This window comes from Salmo salar, chromosome 27 (genome assembly GCF_965601325.2).
Source record: "Salmo salar chromosome 27, fSalSal1, whole genome shotgun sequence".
In the NCBI taxonomy this organism is placed as follows: Eukaryota; Metazoa; Chordata; class Actinopteri; order Salmoniformes; family Salmonidae; genus Salmo; species Salmo salar.
In genome coordinates, this window is record NC_138317.1 from 33918278 (window position 1) to 33940998 (window position 22721).

At 43.3% G+C, this 22721-nt stretch overlaps 1 protein-coding gene across 1 annotated transcript in view; it reads right to left on the bottom strand.

Moving 5' to 3' along the window:
* LOC106588944 (syndetin) overlaps window positions 1-22721 on the bottom strand; it is a 101618-nt gene that overhangs the window by 70783 nt on the left and 8114 nt on the right. Inside the window, exons 3-4 of the mRNA XM_082970271.1 lie at window positions 20760-20882; window positions 12521-12592 (exon numbers count right to left, since the gene is read on the bottom strand). Coding sequence (XP_082826397.1) covers window positions 12521-12592; window positions 20760-20882 — 195 coding nt within the window. The remainder of the gene's footprint in view (window positions 1-12520; window positions 12593-20759; window positions 20883-22721) is intronic.

The window sequence follows — 22721 nt, forward strand, 5'->3', positions numbered from 1 at the left end:
GTCCTATACAACGTCCTGTCGGTACATGTCACTTGTGCTATACAACGTCCTGTCGGTACATGACACTTGTCCTATACAACTACCTGTCGGTACGTGTCACTTGTCCTATACAACGTCCTGTCGGTACATGTTACTTGTCCTATACAACATCCTGTCGGTACATGTCACTTGTGCTATACAACGTCCTGTCGGTACATGACACTTGTCCTATACAACTACCTGTCGGTACGTGTCACTTGTCCTATACAACGTCCTGTCGGTACATGTTACTTGTCCTATACAACGTCCTGTCGGTACATGTCACTTGTCCTATACAACTACCTGTCGGTACGTGTCACTTGTCCTATACAACTACCTGTCGGTACATGTCACTTAGCCTATACAACATCCTGCCGGTACATGTCACTTGTCCTATACAACGTCCTGTCGGTACGTGTCACTTGTCCTATACAACATCCTGTCGGTACGTGTCACTTGTCCTATACAACGTCCTGTCGGTACATGTCACTTGTCCTATACAACATCCTGTCGGTACATGACACTTGTCCTATACAACTACCTGTCGGTACATGTCACTTGTCCTATACAACATCCTGTCGGTACATGTCACTTGTCCTATACAACGTCCTGTCGGTACATGTCACTTGTCCTATACAACATCCTGTCGGTACATGTCACTTGTGCTATACAACGTCCTGTCGGTACATGACACTTGTCCTATACAACTACCTGTCGGTACGTGTCACTTGTCCTATACAACGTCCTGTCGGTACATGTTACTTGTCCTATACAACGTCCTGTCGGTACATGTCACTTGTCCTATACAACTACCTGTCGGTACGTGTCACTTGTCCTATACAACTACCTGTCGGTACATGTCACTTAGCCTATACAACATCCTGCCGGTACATGTCACTTGTCCTATACAACGTCCTGTCGGTACATGTTACTTGTCCTATACAACGTCCTGTCGGTACATGTCACTTGTCCTATACAACATCCTGTCGGTACGTGTCACTTGTCCTATACAACATCCTGTCGGTACATGGCACTTGTCCTATACAACGTCCTGTCGGTACATGTCTCTTGTCCTATACAACGTCCTATCGGTGCGTGTCACTTGTCCTATACAACATCCTGTCGGTACGTGTTACTTAGCCTACAACTACCTGCAGGAGATTGGGGTTCAATCCCCAAGTCCACTGTTTCTCCTACTTGACCGTCTCCCCATTTCAGCTACTTTTATTTTTATCATGGAATAATCCTATTCTTTGAGGGTTTGAGAGGCAACATTGTCAGGTTCATAAGCCTGCCAGAGAGACAGGGAGTGAGGAAGAGGACTCTTGGGCGGCGGAGGCATCACCTCAGTGGACAGCTACACTAAGCCGACTAGGATGCAACTGTCAGTGTGTTGGCGATGGCAGGAAGTAACTAATTAGATATAAATTAAACATGGTCTCCCTTCTCGTTAATGAGGGTAAACAAACGGCAATCTGATGATTACTGTTCTGCTGCCAGTGTGTGTGTGTGTGTGTGTGTGTGTTGCTGAAAAATAAAATAAAAACTACTTGAAAAATCTTCATAAGGAAATGAACTTGAGATTGTTCCACTTCAGTTTGGGAGATAGGCCTACACACATGAACTCTAAAGTTGCAGCACTACTGTGTCACCAGTACAATCAAATCAAAAGCAGCCATACACAAAATCGAATCAAATCCCGATCAGGCCTCTAACGAGCAAGAAAATTATTTGCCATAATAGTTCACACTGAGCTTAAGTTCTATAATTTCTCTCATCACCTAAACGGCCCAACATCAGCCCCAAGTAGTGATTTCATACAATACAGCCAGACTACTTTACCAGTATTGCACCAAATTAGATTTGTATAGGTCGTTAAGAGGAGACAGACAGTGGTGATGTACATCAAGCAGCTAAGTAAACATGGTGGCTATTTAAAGACTGTCTTCGTCCCAAATAACATCCTATCCCCTATATAGTGGATAGTATAATAACACCCTATTCCCCAAAAGTAGTGCACTGTGTAGGGAATAGGGTGTCATTTGGGAAGCAGAGAGAACTGGAGCCCAGGAGGAGCCCTGGTCAATAACACTTACTGTCCTGAGGCTCAAAGCACACTGCTGGCTGGCCCCTCTTCCTCAATCCATACTGCCGGCCACTTCCTCCTCTTGATAGTCCTGGATGAATCCATACTGCCGGCCCCTTCCTCTTTATAGTCCTGGATCAATCCATCCTGATGGTCCTGGATCAATCCATCCTGATGGTCCTGGATCAATCCATCCTGATGGTCCTGGATCAATCCATCCTGATGGTCCTGGATCAATCCATCCTGATGGTCCTGGATCAATCCGTCCTCGATCAATCCATCCTGGATCAATCCATCCTGATGGTCCTGGATCAATCCATCCTGATGGTCCTGGATCAATCCATCCTGATGGTCCTGGATCAATCCATCCTGATGGTCCTGGATCAATCCATCCTGATGGTCCTGGATCAATCCGTCCTCGATCAATCCATCCTGGATCAATCCATCCTGATGGTCCTGGATCAATCCATAGATGTTTGTCTATTGTGTATTGTGAGGACCTGGCCATCCCTACCTTCAGGCTGTGCTCAAACCCAACACCCCAACCCGAGCACTCCATTCTGCCTGCCTCTGGTCTCTTTGCAACTCCCGCTCAGCCCAGTCCAAGCTCTTCTCTCTCCTGGCACCCCAATGACAGAACCAGCTTCACCCTGAAGCTAGAAGAGCAGAGTCCCTGCCCATCTTCCAAAAGCACCAAAGAGCATCTTAAATAATCCCCCTCCTCACCTTGACCCCCCCCAAAATAAAATAAAATAATAATCTCCTGAGCCAACACTTGCACTTGACAGTCCTCCTCCCCCCACCCCCCTTTCAGCTTTGACTTAGCTACTTCAACGAGGAAAAGTTAGAGATGCACGCACGCGCACGCACACACGCCACACACACACACACACACACACACACACACACACACACACACACACACACACACACACACACACACACACACACACACACACACACACACACACACACACACACACACACACACACACACACACACACACACACACACACACACACACACACACACACACACACACACACACACACACACGTCTATGCACCCAACATATCATAAATCAGTTTCTCACTTGAACGAAACCCGGCACTCAGGTAGTCAGTTAACAAGCTGTATATAGGCCTAGCTATGTGCTATGTACAAAAGAGTCCACTATATATACATTCCATATTATGAAAAGCAGTGAGATCCCAACAGTAATGGTAACTGTCATGTTACTATAATACATTAGATTGTCAAACAAGATCCACAATAACACTAAGAGAAAGAATAGCAATCTACAGGAATACAAGTACTAGGAATACTATAAGTAATACTAAGAGTACTAGGAATAATACTAGGAATTTACTGAAATACTAGGACTACTAGGAGGAATACTAGGAATCTACAGGAATAGTAGGAATACTAGGAGGAATATGATGAGGAATACTATGAGGAGTACTAGAAATACTAAGAGGAATACTAGGAGGAATACTAAGAATCTACAGGAATACTAGGAATCTACAGGAGTACTAGGAGGAATACTAGGAATCTACAGGAATACAAAGATTCTACAGGAATATTAGGAGGAATACTAGGAGGAACACTAGGAAAACTAGGAATCTACAGAAATACTAGGAGGAATACTTGGAATCTACAGGAACACTAGGAAGAATACTAGGATCAACAGGAATACTAGGAGGAATACTAGGATTACTAGGATCTGGAGGTATACTAGGAATCTACAGCAATACTAGGTCCGACTAGGAATCTACAAGAACACTAGGAGGAATACTAGGAATCTACAGGAATACTAGGCGTACTAGAAATACTAAGAGGAATACTAGGAATCTACAGAAAAACTAGGAATACTAGGTCCTACTGCGAATCTACAGGAATACTAGGAATCTACAGGAATAGTAGGACTAGAAAAACGAAGGGGAATACTAGGAATCTACAGGAAAACTAGGAATACTAGGTCCTACTGCGAATCTACAGGAATACTAGGAATCTACAGGAATAGTAGGACTAGAAAAACTAAGGGGAATACTAGGAGGAATACTAAGAATCTACAGGAATACTAGGAGGAATACTAGGAATCTACAGGAATACAAGGATCTTCAGGAATACTGAGAGGAAAACTAGGAATCTACAGGAATACTAGGAGGTTATACTAGGAATCTAAAGGAATACTAGGTCCTACTAAGAATATACAATAATACTAGAAGGAATACTAGAAGTACTAGGAATACTGGGAATCTACATGAATAGTAGGAATACTACAAGGAATACTACGAGGACTATTAGGAATCTACAGGAATACTAGGAATCTACAGGAATACTAGGACAAATACATGCAATAATAGGAATCCTAAGGAATAGTAGGACTACTAAGAGGAGTATTAGGAGGAGTACTAGGACTACTAGGAAGACTGATAGGAGGAATAGTAGGACTAGGAGGAATAACTAGGACTACTAGGAGGAATACTAGGAAAACTAGGAGGAATACTAGGAGGACTACTAGGAGGAATACAGGGACTACTGTGACTACTAAGAGGAATACTAGGACTACTAGGAAGAATACTAGGAGGAATACTAGGATTAGGAGGAATACTAGGAGGAATACTATGACTACTAGGAGGAATACTATGACTACTAGGAGGAATACTAGGACTGCTAGGAGGAATAGTAGGACTGCTAGGAGGAATACTAGGACTGCTAGGAGGAATACTAGGACTGCTAGGAGGAATAATAGGACTACTAGGAGGAATACTAGGACTGCTAGGAGGAATACTAGGACAATTAAGAGGAATACTAGGACAACTAGGAGGAATACTAGGAGGAATAGGAGGACTACGAGGAGGAATAGGAGGACTACTGTGACTACTAGGAGGAATACTAGGAGGAATACTAGGAGGAATACTACATTTACATTTTAGTCATTTAGCAGACGCTCTTATCAAGAGCGACTTACAGTAGTGAATGCATACATTTCATACATTTTTTTTTTTTGGTTCATTTTTTTTTTCTTTCTCCATACTGGTCCCCCGTGGGAATCAAACCCACAACCCTGGCGTTGCAAACACCATGCTCAACCAACTGAGGACTACTTGGAAGAATACTAGGAAGAATACTAGGAGAACTACTAGGAGGAATACTAAGACTACTACGAGGAATACTAGGACTACTAGGGGGAATACTAGGACCACTAGGAGGAATACTAGGACAGCTAGGAGGAATACTAGGACTAACTAGGAGGAATACTAGGACCACTAGGAGGAATACTAGGACAACTAGGAGGAATACTAGGACAACTAGGAGGAATATTAGGACCACTAGGAGGAATACTAGGACAGCTAGGAGGAATACTAGGATAACTAGGAGGAATACGAGGACAACTAGGAGGAATACTAGGACAACTAGGAGGAATACTAGAACAACTAGGAGGAATATTAGAACAACTAGGAGGAATATTAGGAGGAATAGGAGGACTACTAGGAGGAATAGGAGGACTACTAGGAGGAATACTAGGACAACTAGGAGGAATACTAGAACAACTAGGAGGAATATTAGGAGGAATAGGAGGACTACTTGGAGGAATACTAGGAGAACTACTAGGAGGAATACTAAGACTACTATGAGGAATACTATGACGCCTAGGAGGAATACTAGGACACCTAGGAGGAATACTAGGACAACTAGGAGGAATACTAGGACAACTAGGAGGAATACTATGACTACTTGGAGGAATACTAGGACTACTTGGAGGAATACTAGGACTACTTGGAGGAATACTAGGACTACTTGGAGAAATACTACGAGGAATACTAGGAATCTTAAGGAATACTAGGACTACTAGGAATCTTAAGGAATACTAGGACTTCTAGGAATCTTAAGGAATACTAGGACTACTAGGAATCTTAAGGAATACTAGGACTACTAGGAATCTTAAGGAATACTAGGACTTCTAGGAATCTTAAGGAATACTAGGACTACTAGGAATCTTAAGGAATACTAGGACTACTAGGAATCTTAAGGAATACTAGGACTTAGAGAGAGATTTTTCTCCTTTACAGTCAGAGCATGAGAATGTGGATGACAATCATACAGCAGACAAATAATTAACTAAGAGATGAGCCTCGGCCAACGATGTGTCAAAGCTGCCAATTTCGCTGCGGGAGAATAGGGCCTCAACACCACCCCCACCTCCCTATACAACAGCAGCCATTCTCTACAACAACAGCTACTGCCAAACAGACTGGTGATGTGTGTGTGTGCGTGCGTGCGAATAAATACAGTAGGCAGTCTACACCATCTCTCCGAAATCCACGGGCCCCGTGGGGGGAACACATCAATTCAAAGGAAACACATTTAAGGGAGAGGTTCTATGGAGAGGGTATCAATGCGTCTAGCTACTCCAGGGCAAGGGAAATGTAGAATTTTACATCAATGCAGGATATAAGCCATCTGCTTCAGGTAGTTATCAGTCAGGGAGATAGTTCAGATCCTATAGGGAATGTCGTTAAGTATGTACACAGTGTGGCCCAGTGTAAGTTTATCCAAAGCTACGAATATGTGATTGAGAGAGGAAACCATCCTTCTCCCTATACTTGTCTTGCGTAGGTCTGAAAGGATCGGATAGGTGTGTAAGAGAAGACTGGGAGTCAGCCTGACGAACCAACCTACTCAGTAATCTCCTCCATATAGCCTAACTCTCACATGCACACACACATTGAATCAAAACAAATATATATATAAAAAAAATGTGATTACTGATCAATTCAAATAGAATCAGCAAATAACATGTTTTGTCACATGCGCCGAATACAACAGGTGTAGACCTTACCGTGAAATGCTTACAAGCCCTTAACCAACACAGCAGTTCAAGAAATAGAGTTAAAAAATATTTACTAAATAAACTTAAGTAAAACATTTAATTAAAAGTAACACAATAAAATAACGAGTCTATTTTCAGGGGGTACTGGTACTGAGTCAATGTGCGGGGGTACAGGTTAGTCATGGTAATTGGTACATGTAGGTAGGGGTAAAGTGACTATGCATAGTGGTGTGGTTTCATATAAGCCCTTGGGCTTCCAACCACAACTGCACGCTCTTTTGTTTTTTTAAACATGTATTGTTGTCTATCACTAATAAATAAATAAAATAAGCAATTCAGTGAAAATTTCACCCAACCAATTATCGTACATTATCATACCAACAGGAAGTGTCTAGAGGTAGTTTGCTAGCTAGGGGATGAGTTGGAATTCAGCATATGATGAGCTCCATCCTAGGGGGTGGTGACGAGGTCGATCTGGGGCTGGGTTAGCCTGGATAGAGCAGAAGACTTTATAAGGCCCATGGTCATCCTGTCCTGGAATTGACCCCTAGGGGCCTAAGGCTCGCAGACAGCTGTCTGCTCTGTTAACGAGCTCTGTCAGAGTGTTCTGTACACAGGGGCCTCCCTGGTGGCAAGGGGTCTCTTAGCTCTCATCCCCTCACCACCATTAATAATGGATTTGGCCCTGCCTCACTCGCTGAATAGACAGTTCTGCTGCTCACCTCTTCAGCTTACCTCTTCAGACACCATGGAGGAAGTGAGGGAGGGAAGAAAAGGAGGTAGGAAGGACACTTGGAGAGGAAGAAATAGGAAAGGGAGGGCAGTTGAAAAAAAGAGGGCACAGAGAGGCAGGGAAGGAAGGAGGATGCAGGAAGAGTGGAGGAGTGAGGGATTTCTAAAATACTGTAATTTCGAAAATGATTCTAAAAATAGTGCCTGTGCTGGCTAGCTCTCTGTCCTCCAGGCCTGAATGACCTTCAGAGAACCTCTGCTATAATGATGATGCCCTTTTTATCAACACTGAACAAAAATATGCTCCCATGTTTCAAGAGATTAAATAAAAGATCCCAGAAATGTTCTATCTGCACAAAATGCATATTTCTCTAAAATATTGTGTAGAAATGTGTTTACATCCTTGTTCGTGGAGCATTTCTCCTTTGCCAAGATAATCCATCCACCTGACGGGTGTGGCATATCAAGAAATTGATTAAACAGCATGATCATTACACGGGTGCACCTTGTGCTGGGGACAATGAAAGGCCACTCTAAAATGTGCAATTTTGTCACACAACATAATGCCACATATGTCTCAAGTTTTGAGGGAGCGTGCAATTGGCATGCTGACTGCAGGAATGTCCACCAGAGCTGTTGTCAGAGATTTTAAATGTTCAGTTCTCTACCATAAGCCGCCTCCAACATCGTTTTTGAGAATTTCGCAGTACGTCCAACCGGCCCCAATGTTGATGTCAACGTTGTGTACAGAGTGCCCCATGGTGGCGATGGGGTTATGGTATGGGGAGGCATAAGCTACGGACAACGAACACAATTACATTTTATCGATGGCAATTTCAATGCACAGAGATACCGTGACGAGATCCTAGGGCCCATTGTCGTGCCATTCATCTGCAGCCATCACTTCATGTTTCAGCATGATCATGCACTGCACCATGATGCAAGGATCTGTGCACAATTCTTAGAAGCTGAAAATGTCCCAGTTCTTCCATGGCCTACATACTCACCAGACATGTCACTCTAGAGCATGTTTGGGATGTTCTGATGTGTATGACAGCGTGTTCCAGTTTCCGCCAATATCCAGAAACTTTGCACAGTCATTGACAGACCTGCCAACCCTGTCCAACTTTTTAGAGTACCAGACGCGTGCGGCAAATTGGCGATTCAACTCGCAAATCTTGTGCAAAGGCATTTTAGAAGCATTGCCTCTATAGCTAATACCTGACACTGTCATTCTTCATCGCTCAGTCTTCTAAACTCCCGACTCCATTTAATGCCAAGATGTTTATATTTACTTTTGATTATACTTTTGTAATTCTTTTTGTGACGTGGATTATAATTACAGTTACAGTCTCAAGTTGCGTGATCCTCGTAATGTTACGTGGAAAATACAACTAATGGGACACAGAATTAAATGTATATCACTCTCGCACAAATGCGACCAGTATTTTTTCGTATTTGAATTTAATCTCACACTAGCAAATGCAAGTGAACTGCTGGCACTTTAGAGCTCACTGAATGTCCATCTTATGTTCGCTAAGCTTAGCTTGAAACAATTAGTGTTTACCTGTCCACAACACAGCGTCGAAAAGGGATTTGTCCATGTGTTTACGTACAGCTGACAGTCGGCAAACTCAGCATCACAACAAACAGGAGGACGGCCAGACACGGTGTAGCTACGTTGAATAATGATGGAGATTAATACATGTCCGTTGACACAACTCCGTACATGTCTGTGTGTTGCAGCTTGACCATATAGAGCTCTTATTTTCTATGGTAGAGTAGGTCAGGACGTGACTGGGGGGGGGTTATTCTAGTTACATTTTTCTATGTGTTTTGGTTCTAGTTTCTGTTTTCTATGTTGGGTTTTTTGGATGATCCCCAATTAGAGGCAGCTGGTCATCGTTGTCTCTAATTGGGGATCATATTTAAGTTGTTGTTTTTCCACACCTTTGTTTGTGGGAGATTATTTTGAGTTAGTGCATGTTGCACTTCTTCGTCACGGTTGGTTGTTTTTGTTTATTGTATGTATTGCATAGTTTCACATTATAATAAAATAAGTGGAACAATATGCACACTGCGCCTTGGTCTCCTTCCTACGACTTACGTGACACAGCTTGAGAATCGGGATGTTAGATTTACTCAGTGGATTTATTTTTTATTCATTTAAAAAAAAAAAAATTGAAATAAGGCCCTATTCATTTCTGCGTACCTATGACTTGGATCTCATACCTGCGTACATTGACAGAGAAATGTGTAGTTGGTACGCAAAATGCGTGCAGGTTGAAGAGGGGACAATTGAAGAGGGGACAATCTTCCACAGGCCACAATCAACAACCTGATCAACTCTAGGAGGAGATGTGTCACGCTGCATGAGGCAAATGGTGGTCACACCAGATACTGACTGGCTTTCTGATCCACACTCCTACTTTTTTTTTAAGGTATCTTTGACCAACCGATGAATATCTGTATTCCCAGTAGGACTGATCGACTGACTGGTCCATAGGTTGTTGGTCGACACAATTTTTTTTGTCTGGCAGTTGCAAAAAAATAAAATGAATTATGTAATGTCTTGATTGACGCCTGTCTCAGTGGACTAACCCATTGTGGAGGCCGAGAGGATGGCACATCAGTATCACCAGTAGAACATTTACCTTTAATTACCATTCTAATCTACAATGTTCGTTTGGTTACCGTAATTTCTGTTAATGCAATCAATATATTATCATTACAGTTCTCCTTGTCGGTGTGGACCCGTTGTTTGCAGAGCGCACAACCTAGGCTACACTTGTGAGAAACAAGTTTGTTTATTTAATTCCAATTTATTCATTGTGTTTTGTTTGGAACGCTCCTGTCAATCTTGAGTAAGGACGCGCACCTGATTACGCATTGAAGTAGGCCTAGGCTACCTGGCCTGTGCACAAATGTAGGCCTATAAATGTGCCCATTAGGGATCCGATAGTATTTCTGATCATCTTAACTCAACACCACTAATGAGTTGTGGAGCTTCTCAAAGTAATTTTTCTTCACCTCAAACAGCAACTTGGCTGGACCAAGTTGATACAATGTTTCAAGTTCTTTGCAGAGAGGCCGTGCATAGCAAATTTAATTTATTTTTATCAGGATATTTTCTACCTGCAGGCTGCAGTGTTTTTATTTGTTGGATTCATGTAGGCTATTTTTACATACTTGGCAATGGAAATAGAAGTTAGTTTCAGATTTGTAGAATTTCATTTAGATTTAATTTTCATGAATCGCATGACAATGATTTTGAGTTATGAAGACTTTATTATAAAATAAATGAAACTGTTCCACGAAAATGTGCATATGAAAATCCTAACTGGCACGCAGATCTGTAGAAATGGTGTAGCCTGTTACTGGCAACTTCAGGAGCGTAGTGGCAGAATCTGGAAAAGCCAGCAGCGCAGGAGGAGGTGGATGATCTCTGCCTCTCTCTTGAGTCATTTGTGTGGTCTTCATTATTTAATCACAGTGCTTAAATCAGACATGCTCTGTAGCCTACATATAGTTGATTTTATTAAAACACATAGGGTGTGTTTATATATGGAAAAAGACACATTTAAAAATTTCGACCAGTCGATTGTTCCAAAGAACAGGGACAGCCCTAACTCCCAGTCATGTGAAATCCAAAGATTAGGGCCAAATGAATATATTTCTGTCAGGTGCGTCGTAAAAAGTGGACCAAGGCGCAGCGGGTATCGTGCTCATCTTCCTTTTTTATTTAGATAAACGTGAACACTTAACAAAAATAACAAACAACGACGAAAACAGTCCTGTAAGGCTACACAGCTATACATAGAAACATAGAACATTACCCAAAAGCCCAAGACACATAAATCAAACACACCCCTGCCACGTCCTGACCATACAACAATAACAAAATTACACCTTACTGGTCAGGACGTGACAATTTCAATTGCCTGATTTCCTTATATGAACTGTAACTAAGTAAAATCTTTGAAATTGTTGCATGTTGCATTTATATTTTGGTTCAGTATAATAACTCACTGGGCCTGCAGCTGATACACTACTGGATACAATACACTAACTAGAGTTTTAAAGCCGTCTTTCTGAATATAACATGCCAACATCCACCTGGGATTGGTGAAATTCAATGCACTTAAGAGGAGTTTGCACTTCTCCAATATGCAATTAACAGGAAGCGACTGTACGTACATTTCCATGCCCAGGCTGAAGCAATAAGTTTAGGCTTCACAGATGTCACGTCCTGACCTTAGAAAGCTGTTATTTTCTATGGTTGAGTAGGTCAGGGCGTGACGGGGGTTTTCTAGTTTAGTTTTCTATGTTGTCAGGTTCTAGTTTTGTATTTCTATGTTGGGTTTTGTTTGGGATGATCTCCAATTAGAGACAGCTGGTCCTCGTTGTCTCTAATTGGAGATCATACTTAAGTAGGGGTTTTTTTCCACCTGGGTTTGTGGGAGATTGTTTTTGAGTACGTGTATGCTAACGCTGCATCACGGTTTGTTGTTTTTGTTATTCAGTTTATTTATATGTGTTGCATAGTTTCACAGTGTAAATAAAATGTGGAACGACACACACGCTGCACTTTGGTGCTCCTTTCGACAACTGTGACAACAGAAATTATATTAAATATAAAATTGGTGATTATAAATGTAGTTTTGTTAGGCCTACATTACATAGAAACATAATGTATGTAATTATTGAATTGCTTGTTTTGAACACGGAAGATGTTGTGTTTGCCTTCAAAGTGCACTGATACAATAAAATGGCATAGCTATTATCACCATAATTCAAGTATGTGAGTGACTGTCCCTATGCTGCTCATCTCATCTCCTGCACTCACCGTTGCTTGTTGGTTCTTCAGCTTGTTTCTGTACTCCGCCAGCTCCTGCAGGTTCAGCTCAGTTGGGAGTTTCTGTCATAAACACACAATAAAAGCATTGTTACAATACAAGAATACAAAGCTCATACCAAGAACTTCTTAGAAGAGAAAGCCCTTTTGTGGAGCGCAGCTTTGGTGTGTGGAGTGAACCACCTGCCAGAAAACAAATCAAAGTTGTTTTATCGTGGAAACCGAACTGAAATCCAAATGGCAGCAGCTCAGAGCTGTGTGGGATTTCGTTTGATTATTTTAGTGGCTAATCCTAATTATTTTAGTTTCTTCAGCTTCGGCTCTCTAGTTCGCTTAAGTAGAATTTATTCAAAGAGCTTCCACTGTCTTCTGTCAACTAACTTCTTCGTTTAAAAAGTGGAGGAAAAAAAGTCACAGAATTGTATTCCACACATGCTTAGATGCATAATAAATGTAATTAAAATCAGGGAGCACTACTTTATCGGTAAACAAGCAAAGGGAACAACAGCAGCGAAGAAGCCCCGAGGATGATGGGTAATTGCTTTCCCCTTGGCTGAAAGTCTCATTTTCTAATCTGAAAGGTTGTTATTGTTGCGACACTCGGCTAAATCTAATGAGATTTCACACCCTTCCTCCGCGAGTGGATAATCCATCAATCTGGAAGTCATCGGCATGTGAGCAGGAGAAGACGCCAGAGTGACGCTAGAGTAGATACAGCTCCGTCAAGGGGGGAGAGGAGTCCCCCATCACGAGTTTGGGAACCAGGGGGAGGGAGGTGTAGGTGGGGAGGCCCAAGTCGCTGTAACTAGTTAGTGTAAACCCCGCTGAGGCACAAGTCGGTTTAACCAGTCAGTGTAGATCCCGCTGAGGCCCCAAATCGTGTAACTAGTCAGTGTGGACATCGCTGAGGCCCCAAATTGTAGAACTAGTCAGTGTAGTCCCCGCTGAGGCCCAAAGTCGTGGAAATAGTCAGTGTAGACCCCACTGAGGCCCCAAGTCATGGAACTAGTCAGTGTAGACCCCGCTGCGGCCCCAAGTCGTGTAACTAGTCAGTGTAGACCCCGTTGAGGCCCCATGTCGTGTAACTAGTCAGTGTGGACATCGCTGAGACTCCAAGTCGTGGAACTAGTCAGCGTAGTCCCCGCTGAGGCTCCAAGTCGTGGAACTAGTCAGTGTAGACCCCGCTGAGGCCCCAAGTCATGGAACTAGTCAGTTTAGACCCCACTGAGCTACAGGACTGTTTTGCTAGCACAGACTGGAATATATTCTGGGATTCTTGCGATGGCATTGAAGAGTACACCACATCAGTCATTGGCTTCATTAATAAGTGCATCGAGGACGTCATCCCTACAGTGACTGTACGTACATACCCCAACCAGAAGCCATGGAATACAGGCAACATCCGCACCGAACAGCTCCTTGAGAGTTGCCGCTTTCAAGGAGCGGGACTCTAACCCGGAAGCTTATAAGAAATCCCGCTATGCCCTCCGACGAACCAGCAAACAGGCAAAGGGTCAATACAGGACTAAGATTGAAATCGTACTACACCGGCTCCGATGCTCGTCAGATGTGGCAGGGCTTGCAAACTATTATAGACTACAAAGGGAAGCTTTGAGGCAAGTAACACTGAAACATGCATGAGAGCATCAGCTGTTCCCGACGAATGTGTGATCACGCTTTCCTCAGCCGATGTAAGTAAGACCTTTAAACAGGTCAATATTCACAAGGCCGCAGGGCCAGACGGATTACCAGGATGTGTACTCCGAGCATGCACTGACCAACTGGCAAGTGTCTTCACTGACATTTTCAACCTCTCCCTGTCCGAGTCTGTAATACCAACATGTTTCAAGTAGACTACCATAGTCCCTGTGCCCAAGAACACTAAGGTAATGTGCCTAAATTACTACCAACCCTTAGCACTCACGTCTATAGCTATGAAGTGCGTTGAAAGACTGGTCATGGCTCACATCAACACCATTATCCCAGAAACCCTAGACCAACTCCAATTTGCATACCGCCCCAACAGATCCATAGATGATGTAATATCTATTGCACTCCACACTGTCCTTTTACACCTGAACAAAAGGAACACCTATGTGAGAATGCTGTTCATTGACTACAGCTCAGCTTTCAACACAATAGTGCCCTCAAAGCTCATCAATAAGCTAAGGACCCTGGGACTAAACACCTCCCTCTGCAACTGGATCCTGGAGGATCCTGGACTTCCTGACGGGCCGCCCCCAGGTGGTAAGGGTAGGTAACAACACATCCGCCACACTGATCCTCAACACGGGGGCCCCTCAGGTGTGCATGCTCAGTCCCCTCCTGTACTCCCTGTTCACTCATGACTGCACGGCCAGGCACGACTCCAACACCATCATTAAGTTTGCCGATGACACAGCAGTGGTAGGCCTGATCACTGACAATGACGAGACAGCCTATAGGGAGGAGGTCAGAGACCTGGCCATGTGGTGCCAGGACAACAACCTCTCCCTCAACGTGATCAAGACAAAATAGATGATTGTGGACTATAGAAAAAGGAGGACCGAGCATGCCCCCATTCTCATCGACGGGGCTGTAGTGGAGCAGGTTGAGAGCTTCAAGTTCCTTGGCGTCCACATCATCAACAAACTAACATGGTCCAAGCACAGCAAGACAGATGTGAAGAGGGCACAACAAAACCTATTCCCCCTCAGGAAACTGAAAAGAATTGGCATGGGTCCTCAGATCGTCAAAAGGTTCTACAGCTGCACCATCGAGAGCATCCTGATGGGTTGCTTCACTGCCTAGTATGGCAACTGCTCGACCTCCGACTGCAAGGCACTACAGAGGGTAGTGCGTACAGCCCAGTACATCACCGGGGCCAAGCTTCCTGCACCCAGGACCTCTAAACCAGGCGGTGTCAGAGGAAGGCCCTAAAATTTGTTAAAGAATCCAGCCACCCTAATCATAGACTGTTCTCTCTGCTACCGCATGGCAAGCGGTACCGGAGCGCCAAGTCTAGGTCCAAGAGGCTCCTAAACAGCTTCTACCCCCAAGCCATAAGACTCCTGAACAGCTAAGCAAATAGCTACCCCAGACTACGTGCATTGCCCCCACCCCCTTTTACACTGGTGCTACTCTCTGTTATTATCTATGCATAGCCACTTTAATAACTCTCCCTACGTGTCCTTGGGGTCTGTAGTGTACAGTAGGACTAACTAACTCACCTCCAGCATGTTGTGTCCTTGGGGTCTGTAGTGTACAGTAGGTCAAACTAAATAACTAAGTCACCTCCAGCTTGTTCTGTCCTTGGGGTCTGGTACACAGTACTATGACTCTGTCCCAAAAGGCACCCTATTCCCTACATATGGCACTACTTTTGACCATAGCCCTATGCACTACATATGGAATAGGGTGCCATTTGGGACGCATTTGGGACACTCTGTGAAGGTGCTATAAGGGGAGATTGGGCAGTGGGTCCCTTGGCTTGGTGTGCCCTCTGGGTGTGTAGTGAACAGCGGGCATAACTAACTAGCCTAACTATTTGACTCACCTCTAGCTTGGTGTTTCCTCTGGGTCTGTACAAAAGGGTATTTGGGGTTCTATATAGAACCTTTTAGTTATTTGGATGAGATTAAAGAACCCTTCACTAAAAAAGATGATATACAGTGCATTCGGAAAGTATTCAGACCCCATTACTTTTTGGAAAGGCAAACACCTGTCTAGATAATATCCCACAGTTGACAGTGCATGTCAGAGCAAAAACCAAGCCATGATGTCGAAGGAATTGTCTGTAGAGCTCTGAGACAGGATTGTGTCGAGGCACAGATCTGGGGAAGGGTACCAAAACATTTCTGCAGCATTGAAGGTCCCCAAGAACACAGTGGCCTCCATCATTCTTAAGTGGAAGAAGTTTGGAACCACCAAGACTCTTCCTAGAGGCGCTGGCCGCCCGGTCAAACTGAGCAATCGGGGAGAAGGGCCTTGGTCAAGGAGGTGACCAAGAACCCGGTGGTCAGTCTGACAAAGCTCCAGAGTTCCTCTGTGGAGGTGGGAGAACCTTCTAAAAGGACAACCATTTCTGCAGCACTCCACCAATCAGGCCTTTATGGTAGCGTGGCCAGACGGAAGCCACTCCTTAGTAAAAGGCAGATGACAGCCCGATTGGAGTTTGCCAAAAGTCACCTAAAGGACTCACAGACCATGAGAAACAAGATTCTCTGGTCTGACGAAACCAAGATTGAACTCTTTGGCCTGAATGCGTCACGTCTGGAGGAAACCTGGCACTATCCCTACGGTGAAGCATGGTGGTGGCAGCATCATGCTGTGGGGATGTTTTTCAGTGGCAGGGACTGGGAGACTAGTCAGGATCGAGGGAAAGATGAACAGTGCAAAGTACAGAGAGATCCTTGATGAAAACCAGCCAGAGCCCAGAACTGAACCCCAAAAAACATCTCTAGAGAGACCTGAAAATAGCCAAGCAGTGACACTCCCCATCCAATCTGACAGAGCTTGAGAGGATCTGCAGAGAAGAATGGGAGAAACTCCCCAAATGCAGCTGTTCCAAGCTTGTAGCGTCATACAATGCTATTTATTATTGGAGCCAAAGCACAGAGAATCTGGCTGCACATTTTAAATCATGGGCAATAAAGATAAAACACCAGGTAAAAAACCTAGGTGTCATTTTAGATTCTGAACTCAATTTCAAATCACACATTAGGAATGTGACAAAAATTGCTTTTTACCACCTGAGGAACATTGCCAAAGTGCAGCCGTGTATATCTCAGGCTGATACAGAGAGACTCATCCATGCTTTTATTACATGGCTTTCTTGGTCTACCCAAGAAAGCCATTGGTCAACTGCAAAACAAACAGATTGCTGCAGCACAGGTACTGACCAAGACCAGACAGAAAGCACACATTACACCGGTTTTAAAGTCGCTGCCTGTGACATTTAGATTACATTTTAAGATTATTCTATTGGATTTTAAATCAACCCATGATTGTGCACCCCAAAACATATCAGACATGCTTTTGAGATATGTACCCAGTAGGTCCCTCAGGTCCTCTGGCACTGGCCTTTTAACTCTCCCAAAGCCAAGGACCAAGAGGCATGGAGAGGCAGCCTTTAGTTACTATGCCCCCAGCCTCTGGAATAGCCTGCCAGAGAGCCTGAGGGCCGAAACTGTGAAGATATTTAAAAGACATCTTAAACCACACCTTTTTAGCTTTGCTTTTCCTTCGGTGCTTTTGTAGTTTTTCAGTTTTTATTGTTATTATTTCGTTTTTTTTTTATTCTCATGTTTGTTGTGTAGTTTTTATTTTCAGCGTTTTTTTAATGTTTTTTTCCTGTGAAGCGCATTATGTTACATTCATGTCTGAAACGTGCTATATAAATAAAGACAGATATTCAACATGTTCATAGCGAAGGGCATTCAACATGTACGGCACTTACACAAATGACTGATGATTGGCTGAGAGAAATTGATCATAAAAAGTTGGGGCTGTTTTGTTAGACTTCAGTGCAGGTTTTGACATTCTAGATCATAATATGCTGAAACTTGTGTGTTATGGCTTTACATCCCTGCTATATTGTGGATGGAGAGTTACCTGTCTAACAGCCTCTGCAACATAACCCAGGTAGAGTTAAGCATTCCCCTGGGCAGCTGTCTAGACCCTTTACTTTTTTCAATCTTTACTAATGACCTGCCACTGGCTCAACACTATACATGTCAGCTCCCACAGCAGTGAAATCACTGCAACACTTAACAAAGAGCTGCAGTCAGTTCCAGAATGGGTGGCGAGAAATAAGTTAGTCCTAAATATTTCAAAAACGAAAAGCATTGTATTTGGGGAAAATCATTGACTAAACCCTGAATCTCAACTAAATATTGTAATGAGTAATGTAGAAATTGAGCATGTTGAGGAGGATAAAGTGCTTGGTGTAGGGCTGACCCCATTTAGTCAACTGGTCGATTGTTTGGTCGACCAAGATTTCTTTAGTCGAGCAGTCACTTTTATACATTTTTTTGGTGCTAAATGAAGCAGCATATTGGGATGGAGAATAATGTGGCGGAGGCACCAGCAGGAGACACGAGGAAACAGCCCTAACCTATTGCCCTATTGGAATTTGATTATTTTTACTGGGGGTGGTCGGGTAATGTCATTATGTGCACAAGCACAAAACACCACATCTGTAATTGTAATTTTAGTGCCGTCCCAATCTGCCATGTCAGTCATTTGTACATGGCAGGAGAGTAATAATTCCAAACAGAATAACCTGTTTTTTGGCGAACTCCAAGGTCCTCTGATAGTACTAGTCCCGTGCAACTCGACATCCCTGTGTTTTCAGAGAAATGTCTGAGTTTGACATGTGTTGCTCACGGTTTGATCAAGAAAACAATAACTGATTCGATAAATTGAATGAATGCTGCCCATAACTTTATATGAAGGGCCTACATCTACCAACTTTCACAGTGAATGCTTTTGTTCATATGTTTTGTGCGTATGAATTTAATATTGCCAAATGCATCAGTAAAAAATATTGCGCCTATTTAATGTAACCCTTGCTGTAAATAGATATCGCAAAGCAGCATACAACTGACCTAAATGGTTGGAAATGATAAGTTCATTTATGCATCCATAGCCTTAAAACGCATCTCAAGCGCACATCTGAAGGCTGGGGGCATTTAGGACGTCTACTGTGGATCACTAAAATATCCTAATGATTATGATCACACTTCCTCAATTCAAATATTATGGCTACACGATACCAAAGATGGTTTGGTTTGTTTAAGAAACTTGGGAACCAAGCTGGAGTTATCAGTGGGGCCCTTTCGCCTGGACTTGTTGAAATATCTTCACGCCTAGAATAAAAACCTCCAGGCTTCCTTCATAACTGTGAAATTATTGGGGGAAAATTAAGAATTACAGGGGGCAGTTTGGGGAAAAAAACAAATCCCTTCCGAATCGTCCTCTGGAATAACAGACATTCTGGGGTAATAATGACATAACCAACGTTCTGTAGTAATACAAGTCCCGTGTGATTAAGGGCTTAGCCTAATTGTCTACGAAAATTGAGAAGAGAGCAAACCCCAACTTAGGTCTATAATCAATACCCTAACTGATAAACGTTCCTGGCTTTATAAATCATCCATATATATCTACAGGAATAAGACATCCTGCTTCTGTTGCCTGTTTGAGTGTTTGATTAATAGTCTACTGATTCCATGAGCACCAAGCCTCATGCAACGGCAAAATGTCGGATAAAGCAATTTCACAGATGTGGCTGTTTTTAATATTTGTATCATTAGAACAGACTGGTATTACTTATTGATTTCGTGTTTACACTGTTCCAAACAGGCAGAAAAATGATACTGTAAACTAACAGCACCTGTTGGTCACACATAATATACACACAGCTCTGGCTCATTTAGCCTCCTTTATCGTGATCTCCTTCTTATTGTTATTATTACGATCATTATAATAATAAGTAATGTTGTTATCATTAGTAGGCTTAGTATAGCAGTCTTGTATAACCACCATCGAGCTGTAGGCCTAAGAGCACATCCTGTTTAGTCTTGATACCGTAACTTACTTAGGCCTATATTTCAATACTTATATAGGCTACTGTATCAATCATTCAGTCATTAATTCCTTCATGCCATCACACAGCACAAGATACATTCATGCTTTGAAATACAATCAAGCATTTTAGTTTTAAAATTAAATAACAAAAGGGACCTTTGAATAACTAGCCTGAACAATCAATAAATGACGAATGCATGCAACTGTTTTTAGTCTACTGTAATAATATACTTGATATATTTTTTGGGTTAGAACCGACTCTCTGGTATACTTATTTATTTAATTGTTCATAAAATTATATTCTTAGCAAAAAAAATATACTGTTAAGAGTAGTAGCCATAATTCATAAATGGCACCATACAGGGCTCTATTTGGAACCATTTTGGTTCAGCGAAGAAGATCCTCTAGGGTTCTGATAAAAAAAAATGTATAAAAAGGGTTCTATATAGAACTTTTAGGTGTGCCATATATGAAGCATGCGATAGAACCCTTTTTGGTTCTATAAGGAAGAAAAAAAGTCTAAGCCTGTAGTGTACAGTGGGCCTAACTAAACTAACTAACTATCTGACTCACCTCCAGCTTGTTGTGTCCGGGTCTGTAGTAAACAGTGGGCCTAACTAACTAGCCTAACTAGTCTAACTAGCCTAACTAACTGACTCACCTCCAGCCCGTGCTGCACCATGTCGAAGGAGTCGTCAGAGTAGTAGACCTCCTGGATGCTGTTAATGATCTCCTGCTCTGCCTGGGGGTCGATGGGCTGCTCCCTCATCTCCCTCAACTCCTCCTGAGATATCAGAGAGAGGTGGGGTGGGGGAGAGAGGTGGTGAGAAAGGGAGAGGGGGTAGAGAAAGAAAGGGGGAGAGAATGAGAGAGAGAGAAACATACAGGGAGAGAGAGAGAAATAGATGCATCAGTAAGGTCATTAACACTCCAGCGGGAAACATCGGGCGGTTGCTGGGACACCCTTGTGGGAAGGAAGGAAGGAAGCAGGAGCTCTGTGAGAGAAGAGAACTCTCTGGAATATATCTGGGAACCAGTGGAGGATCTATTAATTTCTCAGAGCTCATCCATTGGGCTGATTAACCTTCACAACACCTATTGCACCACATCTACACCAGAGATATAGGGTCTGACAGCTAGGCCTGTATCACATCTACACCAGAGATATAGGGTCTGACAACTAGGCCTGTATCACATCCACACCAGAGATATAGGGTCTGACAGCTAGGCCTATATCACATCCACACCAGAGATATAGGGTCTGACAGCTAGGCCTGTATCACATCTACACCAGAGATATAGGGTCTGACAACTAGGCCTGTATCACATCCACACCAGAGATATAGGGTCTGACAACTAGGCCTATAACACATCCACACCAGAGATATAGGGTCTGACGACTAGGTCTGTATCACATCCACACCAGAGATATAGGGTCTGACAGCTAGGCCTGTATCACATCTACACCAGAGATATAGGGTCTGACAGCTAGGCCTATATCACATCCACACCAGAGATATAGGGTCTGACAGCTAGGCCTATATCACATCCACACCAGAGATATAGGGTCTGACAGCTAGGCCTGTATCACATCTACACCAGAGATATAGGGTCTGACAACTAGGCCTGTATCACATCCACACCAGAGATATCGGGTCTGACAACTAGGCCTATATCACATCCACACCAGAGATATAGGGTCTGACAGCTAGGCCTATATCACATCCACACCAGAGATATAGGGTCTGACAGCTAGGCCTATATCACATCCACACCAGATATATAGGGTCTGACAGCTAGGCCTGTATCACATCCACACCAGAGATATAGGGTCTGACAGCTAGGCCTATATCACATCCACACCAGAGATATAGGGTCTGACAGCTAGGCCTGTATCACATCCACACCAGAGATATAGGGTCTGACAACTAGGCCTATATCACATCCACACCAGAGATATAGGGTCTGACAGCTAGGCCTATATCACATCTACACCAGAGATATAGGGTCTGACAGCTAGGCCTGTATCACATCCACACCAGAGATATAGGGTCTGACAGCTAGGCCTATATCACATCCACACCAGAGATATAGGGTCTGACAGCTAGGCCTATATCACATCCACACCAGAGATATAGGGTCTGACAGCTAGGCCTATATCACATCCACACCAGAGATATAGGGTCTGACAGCTAGGACTGTATCACATCCACACCAGAGATATAGGGTCTGACAGCTAGGCCTATATCACATCCACACCAGAGATATAGGGTCTGACAGCTAGGCCTATATCACATCCACACCAGAGATATAGGGTCTGACAACTAGGCCTATATCACATCCACACCAGAGATATAGGGTCTGACAACTAGGCCTATATCACATCCACACCAGAGATATAGGGTCTGACAGCTAGGCCTGTATCACATCCACACCAGAGATATAGGGTCTGACAGCTAGGCCTGTATCACATCCACACCAGAGATATAGGGTCTGACAACTAGGCCTATATCACATCCACACCAGAGATATAGGGTCTGACAGCTAGGCCTATATCACATCTACACCAGAGATATAGGGTCTGACAGCTAGGCCTGACATCACATCCACACCAGAGATATAG